This window comes from Perca flavescens, chromosome 11 (genome assembly GCF_004354835.1).
Source record: "Perca flavescens isolate YP-PL-M2 chromosome 11, PFLA_1.0, whole genome shotgun sequence".
NCBI classification, from domain to species: domain Eukaryota; kingdom Metazoa; phylum Chordata; class Actinopteri; order Perciformes; family Percidae; genus Perca; species Perca flavescens.
The window spans coordinates 35084879-35101223 of NC_041341.1; the positions used below are offsets into that span (position 1 = coordinate 35084879).

At 42.0% G+C, this 16345-nt stretch overlaps 1 protein-coding gene across 2 annotated transcripts in view; it reads right to left on the bottom strand.

The window, feature by feature from the left end:
* Nucleotides 1-16345, bottom strand: part of il10rb (interleukin 10 receptor, beta) — a 29339-nt gene that overhangs the window by 4455 nt on the left and 8539 nt on the right. Inside the window, exons 2-6 of one of the 2 annotated variants that reach the window (XM_028592049.1) lie at nt 13932-14055; nt 10744-10934; nt 6928-7088; nt 2669-2822; nt 1840-1994 (exon numbers count right to left, since the gene is read on the bottom strand). In XM_028592049.1, the coding sequence (XP_028447850.1) occupies nt 1840-1994; nt 2669-2822; nt 6928-7088; nt 10744-10934; nt 13932-14055 (785 nt within the window). Of the gene's footprint in view, nt 1-1839; nt 1995-2668; nt 2823-6927; nt 7089-10743; nt 10935-12788; nt 12837-13931; nt 14056-16345 lie in introns of those variants that run through there. The other variant, XM_028592051.1, reaches the window with a different exon arrangement.

A 16345-nucleotide genomic window follows, 5' to 3' on the forward strand; every position in this document is an offset into this window, starting at 1 on the left:
TCTTGCGCTGTGTGTCTCACACAGTCACTTCAGGCTCCGACGCTACCGTTAGTAGTAGCTAGCATATTGCTGGTGTTCTTGCCTTGGGATTAACTGTACTAATAAAATCGTACAAAACACCGCGGCCACACCGCTGTGGAAGCTCCCCGAATGTCATTTATCAAAGCCTGGTTGTTACCCTGTGCGTGGCAGTCTCATCCACTCCTATAACGGAGCTAACTGGAGCTAACCACTAACGGAGCTAACCGCTAACGGAGCTAATTGTTGCTAACAGAGCCTTCAGTTCTCCGTGCCTGTATCCATTAACTGCATCTATGGACTCGAGCATGAATAAAACCCTTAATTTTATTAAATTGGCTGGACGAGTTTTAAATTACAACTCAGAGTTTTGATCCTAATGAGTGCAACAGGACATGTAACATTAGGATCCCCAAAACACAGATACAACACTTCAACAAATAAACAATGATCTAACAAACAAGGTAAACAAGAATTGACTTTAGATAACCCTAGTCTGATTTGATTCAACAGGAGTTAGGAGGAAATAGTGTTGAGATTAATAATAACATGTCACTTTCTGTGAAGATGTGCAGATTTGTATTCTCAGAAGTTTAATAAATGCTGCTAAGTGCACTAAACTTTATTTTTTCATTTACAAGTTTATTTGACAAAGTTTAGTTTCTTCTTACCTGTTTCGTTTATTTAATATATTTTTCATATATTATTTATACAATATACAGTATGTTTTTAAATTATACATTTTTAATTGAAGTATACAAGTGTAGATTGGTGAAGTGTTCAATAAATGTTTTTGTTGAGAAATTCAGTGTATATTAGAGTTACATTTTATCTTTCAAATAGAGGTTTAAAAACAAGCACATATCGGCCAAATATCGGGCAAAAAAAAAAATCGGCAGCATTTATCGGCCATCGGTTGACCTTGATTTCTAAAGATCGGCATCGGCCAGAGAAAACCCATATCGGTCGACCTCTAAGGGTAACTACTGTTTTTTTTCAACCTGAACCCTATTTGGGATGGAGTCTGGTGGGTTTAGTGCTAGCGACTTCAGAGCTGTTTCTGGTTAAACAGAAAGGTCTTCAGAAAGGTCTTAAAGAGGTTTTAAAGGTCTATCTCTGTAGGGATCATTTCCATAATGGTAACAGACACTTAGAATATTAATTGGAGCCTGTTAGCAGCAAAATAAAGCCCTTTTAGTGGACTAAATTGACGATGCACATTTGCCCCACAGGGTCATATTGCATTGGGCAGTATAAAGGTTAGAGACGCAAGCTTGTGACCAGGAGGTCGTCTGTTCAATCCCCAGACCGACGGGATAAATTCTGGGTGGGGAAAGTGAAAGAGCAGTGCTTGTCCCTCCCTCATTACCACCACTGAGGTTCCCTTGAGCAAGGCCCTTAACCTCCAACCACTCCAGTGGAGCTGCTCAGTGGCCAGCAGATCAGACTGGGGTTGAACTGGGCAGCTTCCAGGTATGAATCTAGAACTGTGTGAATGTGATCAGGGCGTTCCTGCAAAAGAGAGGCAGCCTCCCTGAATAAATAAAGGTTAAATTTAACATTTTTAAATTGCTGTGGCTGCCGGTTACAGCGTTCACACTTAATACTGGACCAGTGTCAAATAATGTTGTTCCCATCAGTCACTTAGACACAAAAACTAGGGTTGAAAAAAAAACAGTAGTTACCCTTTAATTCAATTGGCCAAATATAGGACCATAAAACCCATGTTCTCAAAACAACTATTTTGACTTTACATATCAGAAACGTTAACAGACTAAATGTGCCTGCTGTGTGCACAGAGCCAAAGCTTTGGCTTCATACCTGGAAGTGTGTAGGCAGCTGGTTGGAGGGGTAAAACGTCGCCTTAACAGTCTTGAAGAACCAAAAGAAGCTGCAGAGTATGACTAGCACGAACAAGAAGCAGATCACCAGAGAGAGCAGGAAGTAGCCAAAGATCTGCCACCACAGAAAGGCACCTGTTAAAGTGGGACACGTACATAGATCACACCAAATTTGAGTAGAGTTGCAGGTTGCTTTCTGTTATCACCTACATACACTCACACAGGTACATACAAACTTGAATGTGTAGCTTCTGTTATACTCCTTTCCCACTGGCCAAAAAGCCACTTACACCCACTAACATCTGGCTTCTGTCTGCAGTGCCAAAGGTTACAATCAGCATTTACTCCCAGGACAAATTACTCTGCAGTAGGCACGGGTATTTATCGACAGTGATGGATACAGGACACCAAGCGTGGACAATGTCTTCTTAAATCTTAGCGCCGTTAATCCAATACACTTTTTGTCAAATTTCGCGAATATCTCCTCACGGTCACACTTTCTACTTTCTGTGTGCGCTGAAAAAAAAAAATGGTGTTCCTACACAGCCCTGGCTGTGCAAATGGAAAACAAACCGAAATGTCACTTCTATGTCAAAATGAAACTGCAATCAAAACGCAACAATCCTACAAAACAATACACACATGCACCACTTGAATTACACACTGAGCAACAACACACTGATGTACTTTATACAAATCACTGCTCTCTTTAGTACTTTGTATACCTATCTTCTCATACAGGCTATACAAATAAAGCGGACTTGCATTGCTTTCATAATATATTCTCAGAGGGCAGCAAAAAGCGTTACCTTCGGTCTGCACGCAGTGGGGTGAGGTGAAGCTGCTCTCCTTGTTGAAGAAGTCATAGCGTGACTGGATGCTCACACAGTACCAGGTCCAGGCCTTCAGGTCCGACAGAGTCACCACGGGGACGTTGCTAGCCAACGTCTGGGTTTCTAAGTCCTGAAGGAGAGGTGAGACCTTTAGGAAGGCTACTTCATTTCATTTATTCACGAGCCAGCGTACTACAGTCAAACCCAAAGTTTGAAAAAAAAAAAAAAATAGATCTTTCAGCACAGATGTCATTCAACCACATCATTATTATATATTTTTCATTAATATTTCATTAGGATTAACTAACTGACGAATGATGATAATTTATTTTAATATTCATTGTAGTAAATCGCCCACTTCTATGCATATTTGTTTACCCCTGAACACTATATTGAAAAGGCTATAATAACAGTCAGATCAGATCAGAGTCACTTCATAGCTGTCGTGCATTAGTGTGACCACAAATGTCTGGGCGGACAGATCTTTTGACATTGATGGTAGTTTACGGAGATTAATGCTCTGTATGTAAACAGGACTTTGGGTTTCTCCTTTATCCTCATTCAAATATGGGTGATTCTGTTAAGCAAATGACAGCCAGCAAGCTTGAGAGCAAATACGATAAACAGCGGCGGCTCAAAGGTCTGCGGTCAAAGATGGCGTTGTGTCACAGTGTGCCAGCACATGGTGAAGCAAGGTGTGTGTTGCTGTCCCTTAACGTCACCGGCCTACATTTGCAGTATTGCTACCATAACACTTAACAATAAGCTGGAATGGAAGTTTCTCAACAAATAGCTTTATGGCTGTTTCCTCAAAACACCAGTCAACTCTCACAGGAAATGCATAGGCCAGGCCAGAGGAACTGAGAATCTGAGCTGGTGGAAATTTGGTGTCTCTCATTAGGGCTGCACGATATATAAAAGAATAAAAAAACATTGCAATATTTTTCTTTTCCGCAGGTATAGCACATACCGAAGTATTTCCAATCCATCAAAATGTTGCTGAAATATTTTGTTCCTATGCTTTCATGGACTCTCTATGGGCTTCTCCCTTGACTGTTGCCTCCACGCCCCCCCGATTGCCTGCGAGCTTCTCCTGACTATACGGTAATTTGTCTACTATGAGACAGAAAGTTGCGTGGTTACAACACAATCATTAGCCTATTTTTATAGTTTCTTTAGAAATAAGCAATGGACAAATTGAGTCTTTAAACGCTTCAGATGTAAAGTTATTCACTGTCAAAGTGACACCAAAATCAACGGGAGTAAATGGAATGCTAGCGGAAGGTGATGACTTGTTAGCCTCAGAATCTCCCCATGGGAGGTAGGCTTTCTGAATGCTCACTTATCCCCTTGGTGGATACACTAATTATATTCACTTTCGTTTATGGTCCCATGGCATGAAAATGTCCCTTTATGAGGTTTTTTAACATTTATATGCATTCCCCCAGCCTGCCTATGGTCCCCCAGTGGCTAGAAATGGTGATAGGTGTAAACCGAGCCCTGGGTATCCTGCTCTGCCTTTGAGAAAATGAAAGCTCAGATGGACCAATCAGGAATCTTCTCCTTTTGGAGGTCATAAGGAGCAAGGTTACCTCCCCTTTCTCTGCTTTGTCCGCCCAGAGAATTTGGCCCACCCATGAGAGAGAGAGAGAGACATTATGGCTTTCAAATGAGCAAAGTGGCAGTTGGTCAAGGCCACACCCCCTCCCTATTAGGAGACCACTAAGGTCTATATAAAAGATACTTCAGATACAGTATTAGGGGACCACTAAGGTTTATATAAAAGAGACTTCAGATACAGTATTAGGGGACCACTAAGGTCTATATAAAAGCATCCAAAGAGCACCATGTAATGGGGGGACCTTTAAGATAGGGCATTTGTGCTGCATTCATGTTGTCACGTGTTAGAATAATCAGAAAATAAGTTACCAACTGGGAAAATTCCCACTGCATTGAGATAGGGCATGCCTTGCGGAGATCTGAGTCTTGTTCTTATCTTTTATATCTTATCATTTTTATATATCACTCAATCACACAGAGAAAGCACGGCAATCAAGACAAGTCTGATGGGTTGCTGACATCACTGCAGACCCCTGACACTGAGTAGCCGACAGTCTGCCCCGGCCCGGCCGACAGCCCTGCCAGCAGGGAGAGAGGGCGTAGCACTGCTACGGGAAGCGGGGAGCAGGAGCTGTCAGCCACGAGCCACTTCCACCCAGAGCCTTTCCAAGCTGACCTAAAGCCTAAGCGCTGCGGAGGATATGTGCCCAGAGATACATCCCCCAGCTGATTGTACCCGTTGAGAAGTGTAAAATATTTTCAGTTCATTATGAAAATGGGCCTGCCTTAGTCTCGCTCTCCCAGACCTTTCTCGCTAAGCACTGGACGCAGCCCAAGTGCCCATCGGGAAGGAACTTGTTTTGGTGGAATGTGTACGTTCAAAAGTTGTTTCAGTCGTGCAACAGACTAGCTGTCTGGATTTACCCTGCAGAGATCTGAGGACCAGTTAACCATAGTCCTCACAAATCCACCGGAGTTTAAAATTACAACAAAGAAAGCGGAATCCAGCCGAAAATAAAGAGCTCAGCAACGGAGCAATTTGGAACCTCGTGGATATGGACTGTAAATAATTAATGTACAACACTAGATTAGTGCTTGATCCCCAGCCTTCTAGCCAATAATAACTTCTCATCCCATGAAATGGATACAGAATAGATACAGAAAACAGGTAGCTAGCAGAGTGATATGGGTTGAGGTGTGTGTTTGGATCAGAAGAATGTAGTTGTTGTTGTAGTTAATGTAGTCTGATTCATCGGTTTCTGCCATATCTTCCGCCTCCTGACACAGGTGAGGGAGGTGTGGGTGGAATCCTCCAGTTCTCTACAGCTCCGCTCGCTGTAATTCTCTAGAAACTTGGTAACCAACGCCCTTTTTATGATGCAGTCTAATACCTCTAGAAATGATCCAACGCCCATTTATCGTGTTTACTCAGAAAGACGTCCCGTTACAGAAGCCTCTTAGGCCTTTAAAAACAATCTTAACTTAAATATTAAGGATTTTGGGGCTGACCCTGCAAATCAAAGGATGTTTCCTAATGCAGAACTAGATAGAATTTACAGTTATCATTTTAAAACATACATTATTTCTAAATGCCCAGTAAAATCTTGTTCACATGACTAGAATGTAAAAAAAAAAAAAAAAAAAACACAAAAGCTACATGACATGAGGGCATACTGTGTTAACCCCATGCAAGAACAAGAGGGGGAAAAAAGAGAGGTTTACGTTTTCAACTGAGAAACTGTTTTTTTTTTTTAAATAATATATATTTATCTCTCTGCAGCACATGCAATATTAAAGGACATGTGATGGTATTCATTTTCTAGGCTGTTTCTAATTACTGTTTTTTTCCTTTTGTGTATGCTTTGCCTTTATCCATATCATTTGACATACTCCTTAGCTCTGGGCTATTTCAGAACGCACTGTAGTAACCTGCGTCTTCCTCGTCAAACCAGTTTGAAGTCAGACCTGCAGGCTGTTCTTTTTACAAACAGCTGGCCGGAAATCCTGTAACCATAAAAGAACTCACGTACTCTTTCATGTGAGATTCACCCGCCTTGTAGCACAGACAGGAATCACTGCTGCCAGGCATATAGGGCACAAGTAAAAACCACTAAAATAAACACACCGCTGAACATACGGAAGAGAAACACAAAAAGCAGGTGCTCTGTTAACAGGGCTGATTGTGAGCGTATGACTTGATTATGTGGCTGCTGCAGTCTCAGGAGTTTCAGCAGCTCTCTTTAGGGACTGAAGAGAAAATAGGAAGTGTCAACAGGGGAAACTGTTGGGTATTTTCCTGTTTTAACATGTCTGTGTGGATCTCTCCACACTGTAGTTATTGAACAAAGAACCTGTATGAGAGTTATCACAGAACATAAAGGCTACAGAGGAATTGATGTAAAAGATGTAAAAGTCTGTGGAAATGCTGATATATATTCTTCATGTAGTATACAGTAAAAGGCCACTTTCAGACTGCAGGGGGAAAAAAAAGGTAGTCCTAAGTCAGATACAGGTCTGATTTTTAAGAGCCTTACAGCCAAGTTTAAAGAAGCTAAAGACTCAAACCCCAACAAAGCTGTCGTGGATGGGATCACCTGCCTGTCTGACAGCGAGTCTGACCCTGGCTTAGGCATGAGCTTAGTGTTTGTCAGAGGGATGAGAGTTGGGTTTCCTACCTCTGTGTCTACGGAGCGTTCCCAGTAGAGGATGTGATAGTACAGGTCAGGGATATGGTCCTTCATGGAGCGGTTGCCGCTGGTCAGAGGGTCAACGATGATAATGTCCAGGCCACTTCCAGCAGGAGAAAGATCCACTCTGGATGGAGGACCCACAGCAGCTAGCGGGAGAGAGGAATGGATAGACGAGAGGTCGTTTGGGCCTTTTATTTTTGAAAGCTTCAATAGCAGAAACCTTTTATTCAATAAAAAAAAAATATAAAAAGTTTTAAATTAACTTTACTCGTAAATTTAACTTCAGGAATCTTGTTTCACAATATCATCATGTACTCAAGTATAGAAATGAAACTGATATTTGATTAATTAGTCGATTCACAAAAATTGTATCAACTACTCATAGTATCAAATGTGAAACGCAAGTAGCTTTGTGGGCTGACCTCGGGCGCTGTTGCTATGATACCGGCGGGATAAATGAGTCTTGCGCCCGACGCAAATCTAAAATGGGTTGGTCTGAAGTAGCTAGGTGTGGTTTGGGCGTAACGTGCAGTAAACCAATCAGAGCTTCATCTCTCATTCCCTTTAAGAGCAGGCGTGCTTGTTCCATGGCAGATTGCTATTATGACGGTAGATTTGCCTGACGCACGCCAGCGGGAGCTGTCCGAGATGCAGCAAAGTAATAAATGAAATATTATTTATCGATGTTGCTGCTCCTCTCGGGCGCATCTCCTCAAGTCTGGAGAGGATTGCTGCAGCCATGGAGCGTGGGCCTCCAAACGCACCACCTGCTCCTGTTGTGCCCCTTCCTCCTCCCCCCACTCCATCTCCGTCCACCCGCTCCACCAGGAGCACATCACGCATTACTCCCGGACCAGATCCCGCCGGAGTGTCCAATCCCACCGTAGTTCAACATCACGTCTCCTTAAGTCCTCTAATATTTCCTCATTTATGTCATCAACACATCCATCATTCATGGAAATGTTGTGTAAAACACAACAAGCCACAAAGAATGCTGGGACTTTTTGAGGACTGTACTGTAAAGTGCCTCCTGATCTATCCAAACACCTGAAGCGCATTTTCAGTAATATTTTTCTTTGTAATTATGTATGGTTTGAAAAAATGGGAACTGCTGCGTCTGTGTAGATGAGAGAAGCAAAGTGTATGCACGTTATGTACACGCCACATTATGGCCAAGCATGCCCCTAAAATAGCATCTGAATAACGACTACTGAAGACTAGGACCACTGACTTCAGACTATCACTGAACTAGGACCACTGACTTTAGACTAGGACCACTGACTTTAGACTTTTTAGACTAGGACCACTGACTTTAGACTAGTGCCACTGACTTTAGACTGACTTAGACTAGGACCACTGACTTTAGACTAGCGCCACTGACTTTAGACTACTGACTGACTTTAGACTAGGACCACTGACTTTAGACTAGGACCACTGACTTTAGACTAGGACCACTGACTTTAGACTAGGACCACTGACTTTAGACTAGCGCCACTGACTTTAGACTAGGACCACTGACTTTAGACTAGGACCACTGACTTTAGACTAGGACCACTGACTTTAGACTAGGACCACTGACTTTAGACTAGGACCACTGACTTTAGACTAGCCACTGACACTGACTTTAGACTAGGACCACTGACTTTAGACTAGCGCCACTGACTTTAGACTAGGACCACTGACTTTAGACTAGGACCACTGACTTTAGACCAGGTTTTTCCTGGTCAGTGGCAGATTTGTTTTCTGAAACTGCAAAATAGCACCAGGGAACGTTTGTACCTGAACACGCCTCCTCTTTTCGCTGAACCGCCCCCGGGAGCGCAAATACATTCCCTAATTTACTGACGTGTGTCTGTGGAGGGAAAAGTCCGCTGTGTGTCGGGTGCAAAATAGGAATGATACAAAGGCAATTGCGCTGAGTGCAAGATAGGGCCATATGTCTTTTACAAGCAAAAATGACGATCAATCTCTCTCTCTCTCTCGCTCTCTCTCTCTCTCTGAAAACAGCTGAATGAGCATTTTAGAGATAGGCCTTTTTCTATTTAATCTATTTATTATAGGCTGTTTATTTAATATACATTTTCATTTACATTTGTTGCAGCTGTGTATTTTCAAACAAGAAAGGAAACCTTGTCTTTGCATATTATTTTGATGCAATCTGTTCAAATTAAAGTGCTTGTGACATCTCATACAGTATGTAACCTACTTACAATGCACATTTAGCCTACTTTTTAGAAGTTATATATTGTGTATTGACACAAAATAAAAAATAGATTTTATAATAATAATTTTTGGTCCATATCGCCCTGCCCTACCACAAGACCAAACTAAATACGAATTTGCTGCGATAATGGGATGATGCTTAAAACATTTAATGTGATTACAGCAGGACCATCAGTGAAGCAGTTTGCATTGATCTATACATGAGTGTGTGGTTCTTCCAGTATGTGTTGTCGGTAATAAACCCTCTCCTTCAGTTCATTAAATGCCTGCAGCCATCTGAAGGCAGCAGGACAAATATGTTGTGAAATCTGCAGCCTCTGATTGGAGAAGTGCTGCTGCAGAGCCATTACACACAGCACACTCTACTGTGTTAACCTGGGTACAAATATGGAAACCAGACTGCTACAGGATAACCACACACACACATCAGAATGGCTGATTGTCGCCCAGCTACTCTTAATGTCAGGGTTTTGGGTTTGAGCCCCAAGTTGGGGTAGCTTGTGGTAGTAGGTAGATAGGTCGCCCCATGATCACAAGGTTGGCGGTTTAATCCCATGTCAAAGTGTCCCTGAGCAAGAAACTGAAATCTTTAAATACCATCACCTTTTATCTGATCTCAGCTGACAAAACCACTAACAAATCAACCAGTGAGCAGTATGAGGACCTGCTATTCCAGCTCTGCTGCCTGTGTGGGGAATTCTAAGCTTAGTGACGCTGTGTTTACAGAAACCATGTTAGAGATATTATGAAAAAAAAAAACATCCATGCTGTTTTGAGTGAGATACGGTTTCTGAATGTCTTCTGCCTTCAGTCTCCGGGTGAGCTGGTCAAAATCTGCACGGCTTTCTACGTCACTGGCTGAAACGAAGGGGCTAACCGTAGTGCTCAATGGCAAAACACTGCTACAACACACACTAGTTCACCATAATATCCAGAAGAACTACTTCCATGTCCCTGTTCTGCAGGTATTCCACGCAAAGTTGGAAGTGTGCTCTCGTTTAGAAGAAGTCTCCCGGCTAATCCTGCCTTGTACTGACTGAAGTTGTTTAAACAGCTACCTAGCTACTGAGCATGTGCGACTGACAACAAAGATGTTACAGCAGCGAGAGGTCTCACTCTGTAGCTAAAACAGAGACCTGATTACAGGGTGAAAAGGGGAGCTGCAGCAATGAAATTAAACCATGTGAACCTATTCTGGCACAACCTCAAAATACAATTATGAACCTGAAAATAAGCATAATATGGGCACTTTAACTTGTGCTTCTCACGTGATCTTGACTCAACGCTGTGGTTTTCATAGTTCAGAGCTGCAAAACACATGCAAATGTTGCTCACAGCTACTTTGTGGTTGTAAACTCTTCTGTTCAGTTGCCGTTTTGTTCAGTGCATTTGTCTCGTTTTGGATGGTTTGTGGTTTGTGTCACCTAAGATGAAATGCTGCCATAGGGTTGTGTATGAAATATCTTTCCTGGAAACTGTTAAGTATCGGTCTGACAACATTTAGAGGGCCTGATTCTCTCCCTCAGCCCACCCTCCTGCGCTGCCTCCACTCGTCTTCATCTCATCCCTCTCTCTTACCATCTTTATCAGGGCAGAATTCCTTCATTATCCAGTCGGAGACACGCCCGTTCACACTGGCTTGTACGCGAAGCATGTAAATGCCCAGGTAGTACAGGTTCAACTTTGTAAGGTCACATGACCTACGTGACGTCTTCTCACATGCAGTTTGCCACACTGGACTCTTTTTCTTAGACCTTAGCTTGAACTTCCTGAGAGGACGAGAAACAAAACAAAATGTAGGGTATTAATCATCGTAACAGAAAATCCATCTTGAACTAGACATCCTTTATTTTAAAATTTATTTTATTTAAAGAAAAAAAAGGTAAAAGAAATGCAATGATTAACCTGTAATGCTAACATGCTATTGGTACAAATAAACCCCCCAACAACTGTTCTAATAATCTGTATTTATGTCTGAAACATCACACAAGAGAAAGATATCTCATCTGAACAAATTTTGTAATTTTACATGCCAATCAAAATAAAATATGATCCATCATCTACACCGCAGTTTTACCTTCTTCATTTTGTTATGCTCAACTCCCCAGGCATGACACTGCTGGCTATTACACAACTTTTATCTCCTTGTGCAGTTAGTTTTTCAGTTGTTTCCTGTAGTTGGTTTGGATTATATTTTGACTATCTTCAGGGTTTCCGGTTTACGTGGCCTGCCTTAACAACACGCGCCTGTCGCCTTAATGAAGTCTTCAAAAAAAAAATTTTTTATATCCGCCGTGTTACTCTGTCCTGTTTGTGTGGCTGTAATGTACAAGTCGCATCAACACAGTCACAGGAAAACAAGGTAACAGCCAGTTGATACCACCAATCACAACGGAAAGAGCATTTGCTGCGTTTATTCACATTTAAAGGGATAAAATCGCCATTTGACCGCCACGTGCACATCGGAGTTTGTCAACAAATGTGCGGGCGGCTATATATAGGCAAACCTACCTGAGTAGCAACTTACTGATTTATTGTCAAAGTTCTGGTTCATCAACACGGCGGCACGCACGCAGGATAAATGTGCCATTAAATGTCAAATCTGTATACATTTTAAACCCTAGAAAAATAATGATGTTCAAGTAGGCTACTTGAATTAAATAAAACATTTTATTTAAATTATCTGTCAGTTTAATTAAATTAATACAATTAATTGGATCATAATATAATCCAATAAAATAAAATATATTACACTGCATAATGAGCACTTTTACTTTTGGTACTTTAAGAATATTTTGAGAATACTTTTGTACTATTACATAGGGAAGATGTTGAATGCAGGACTTGTAACTGACAAGTAATTTGTAACTCTACAACACAGTTTTTTCTACTTTTACTGCAATACATGATGTGAGTAAGTCTTCCACCTCTGGAAATCACCATTAACACCTGCAGCTGTGTTTAACACTGAAAACACACAGCTCAGTTCAGTGTTTCCATGCAGCTCTGCTACAGTAGCAGCTAACCTTTAACGTTACCTGCCGGTCACATCGTCTCGAAACAGTCCGCTCACAGTGAAGTCCTGCACGGATAAACAGGTATAAGAGTCCGGCGGCTGCTCGCTCCGTTTGTTATAAGACACACACCGAGCAGATTGATGCGCTCACAGAGCCAATCTTTGCAGATGTTACCGCTCGGTGTTTGGCTAGCTAATAAGCCGTTAGCCTGTTAGCTTGAGCTTTGTCTGAAGGAGCCGAACGGCCAGCCAAGGTCCGACAGACACCGACACATTCCGCACATCCTCCGCTCAGTTTAACCGCTAACCCCCAATACCGATCAGAAAGGCGTGTTTACTTTGTGTCTCGGTCCTTCGGTGCGTCCAGCGACGGGCACCGGTGCCCAGTTTTTAATTAGCCTAAATTAGTAAAAGTTAATTTTGTTACGTATGAACTTAATCATAGGAAAGGCAAAATAATAGAAGACCTTTGTAACGAAATCCAAGACTTTATAAATGCAAGGCTTTATTAATAATATAAATAAATAATATTTCTCCAAAGTTGACAGGTAGGCTACGTAAATTAATTCATTTCACAATTTCACTTTTCTACATCAAATCCGTTTACCTTTGCCAGCACCGTCCTCCCTTTGGGAAACCCATAGATATTGGGGAAACCAACCAAACTAAACGGGAATGAGGGAGGAATGAATAACACTATCAGTCGCCGATATCCCCGATTGACATTAGAGGAAGAGACCTGATGGTGTGATTGGTCGAACTCTTTGTCTTTAGTTTTTTTTCCAGCATGCTCGTGGCTGCTACGCTGTTTAGCCATAAGTTTGGCTGCCTACTACCATGAAGTGTTAGACTGAGACGGTTACTGCGCGTCAACGAGTGAACTCAAAGCAGTCACCTGGTTTACGCTTAGTTTAAAGTGACAAATCGTATCACCGTATTTTGATGTTAAAATACGTATCTACTACGCAAAATGCGTACAGGTTGGCAGGTCTGTATAGGCATGCCCGGGCAGAGACCGGGTGATGGACTTACCGGAGTTGGTATATGGCAGGCAGAGAGCATTTCTATATGTATCTCTGTCCTGTTCTGTTCTTCGCATCAGTGAGGCTTTCTTCTCTTGTTTCAACGAAGTGAATACATGACGAAGTGACTGGAACTATCCATCACCTCTCGCGCCGCGTGGATTCTCAACGTCCTGGCTGTTCCCCGGTCTTTGAGACACAGCTGTTGTCTGTTTTTTTAATAACTACACGCGGTTCACAACACACGGTTAGTTAGCGTAGTTAACACTACACACAGCGAAATGACGTGTCCTGTTTTTATTTCACGCATACTATCTGCTTTGAGTGAGTGAATCTATGGGCTAAGCACTGTTATCTCAGAGCGGGTTGTTTTGGAGAAGAGTTGTCAGGCGAAGTGGAAGAGAGTGTGTCACGGAGGATAATGGGAGCCATGTGAGTTAAACTGTTATAGCACCTTTTTTTTTTTTTTTTTTTTAATAGTTTAATGAGCATAAAATTGCATTTTTGAAAAAGCTGGTTATTTATTAATTATAAATTATTATTGAAATGTAATACTTAGTGTATTTGCGTAGTAGATGCGGTCAGATGCCAACCCTACCACCTTAACCACCTAACCCTGTCCTTACAAACCACATCTCACAAGTTTGGCATAACAAACTTGCTGCTGGGCCTCAGGGTCGCTGGCTTCTCTTCCTCGTGTATGAAGGGTCTGTAAAAGTGAGACTTACGCCACATATTGGGTGGTGAAGTTGACAGCATGTCCCTCTGCAAAACTCTGGTCCCAGCTTAGGGTGTAGTTGGTGTTCAAGGTGATCAGGGTCAGGTTCTCCGGTGGGGCCAGCTCTGCTGCGACTGAAACAAGCAAGGGGAGATCCGGCATGACCACACAGCCTATGCTGCAGATTGTGTCACAACAATATGGAATGATTCAATCAGGGTCCAAAATTAGCACCATTAACCAGCCAAATGCCAAAGTGACTAGTAGATTTACTTCACTCACCAGCCAAAAAACAATGGTTATCTATTGAGTGGCTGGTAAAACTTGTCATTTGGCTGGTGGACAAAAAAGTTCATTTTGGACCCTGGATTCAATAAAATAAATAATATTTTAATAATGAATAACATTACTGTCTGCTGTGATTAACAATTCTTTTCCTTATCGATTACTTTGCTGGTTATTATTTAACCCAAGTGTACTCAATTTATTATCCTATATGATAAAGAGAAGCATTTCATTCTCACATTCAAGATTCAATGCTTTAAGGTTCAATTCTTTATTGCCACACAACTTAGTTGCTAGGAGTTTGCCTTAGTGTGCTCATGACAGATCAACAGACAATCACAGCAAAACAGTAAAGACACATAGTAAGAAATAAACATTTAATACATAACCCTAACCCCATAAAACATTACATACATCCAGGGATGAAAGATACAGTACAGAATAAAGTGTCAGGTGCTATTAAATACAGTATTAGTTAGTGCAAGCTAGTGCTGGTGCAGAATGCTCCAAAAATAAAAAAGGCATTCATTTATAATATTCTTGTTGTGAAAAAATCCCATCTCAATACTTTCTGACTTCCCTACTTTTCCATGCCACTCAACCTCAAGCCCACTGGTTCTTCCTGAAGACCTAAATCTATACAATTAATCACAGATATACAGTGCATACGGAAAGTATTCACAGCGCTTCATTTTTTCAACATTTTGTTATGTTATAGCCTTATTCCAAAATGGATTAAATTAATTAATACCCCATAATGACAACTTAAAAAAAGTTTGAGATTTTTGCAAATTTATTAAAAATAAAAAAATGAAGAAATCACTTGTACATAAGTATTCATAACGTTTGCGATCAAGGTCAAAATTGAGCTCATGTGCAATCTGTTTCCACTGATCATCCTTGAGATGTTTCTACAGCTTAACTGGAGTCCAACTGTGGTAAATTCAGTTGATTGGATATGATTTGGAAAGGCCCACACCTGTCTATATAAGGGCCCACAGTTAACAGTGCATGTCAGACCACAAAACAAGCATGAAGTTGAAGGAATTGTCCGTAGAACTCAGAGACAGGATTGTCTCAATGTACGGACCTGGGGAAGGGTACAGAAAAAATTCTGCTGCTTTAAAAAGGTCCCAATGAGCACAGTGGCCTCCATCATCCGTAAATGGAAGAAGTTTGGAACCCCCAGGACTCTTCCTAGAGCTGGCTGTCCCTCTAAACTGAGTGATCGGGGGAGAAGGGCTTTAGTTAGGGAGGTGACCAATAACCCGATGGTCACTCTGACAGAGCTCCAGGGTTCCTCTGTGGAGAGAGGAGAACCTTCAAGAAGGACGACCATTGCTGCAGCACTCCACCAATCAGGCCTGTATGGTAGAGTGGCGGGACAGAAGCCACTCCTTAGTAAAAAGGCACATGGCAGCACGCCTGGAGTTTGCCAAAAGGCACCTGAAAGACTCAGACCACGAGAAACAAATTCTCTGGTCTGATGAGACAAAGATTGAACTTTTTGGCGTGAATGCCAAGCGTTATGTTTAGAGGACACCAGGCACCGCTCATCACCTGGCCAATACCATGCCTACAGTGAAGCATGGTGGTGGCAGCATCATGCTGTGGGGATGTTTTCCAGCGGCAGGAACTGGGAGGCTAGTCAGGATTGAAGGAAAGATGAATGCAGCAATGTACAGAGAGATACTGGAAGAAAACCTGCTCCAGAGCGCTTTTGACCTCAGACTGGGACGACGGTTCATCTTTCAACAGGACAACGACCCTAAGCACACAGCCAACATATCGAAGGAGTGGCTTCAGGAAAACTCTGTAAATGTCCTAGAGTAACCCAGCCAGAGCCCAGACTTGAATCCCTGTAGGAGCCATTTATATTCACCTTTTTTGGTTAGGTTAAGTTAGTTTATATTTATTTTAGCCACTTGGGGGAGTATTGCATTGGGTGTGGTATGTCACTCTGAATTGGATATATCTGCAGGTGTGGCAATCAGTGAGAGCAAGGTGTGGATGGTGGGAAACACACAGTTCTTACCGCAGCTGTGAGCACCCACTGCACTGACAGCAAGTCCCCGCACTTTATTAATTAGCCACGCTGGGTGAAGTACTATTTTATGTGAAATACCTCCTTTTCTACTT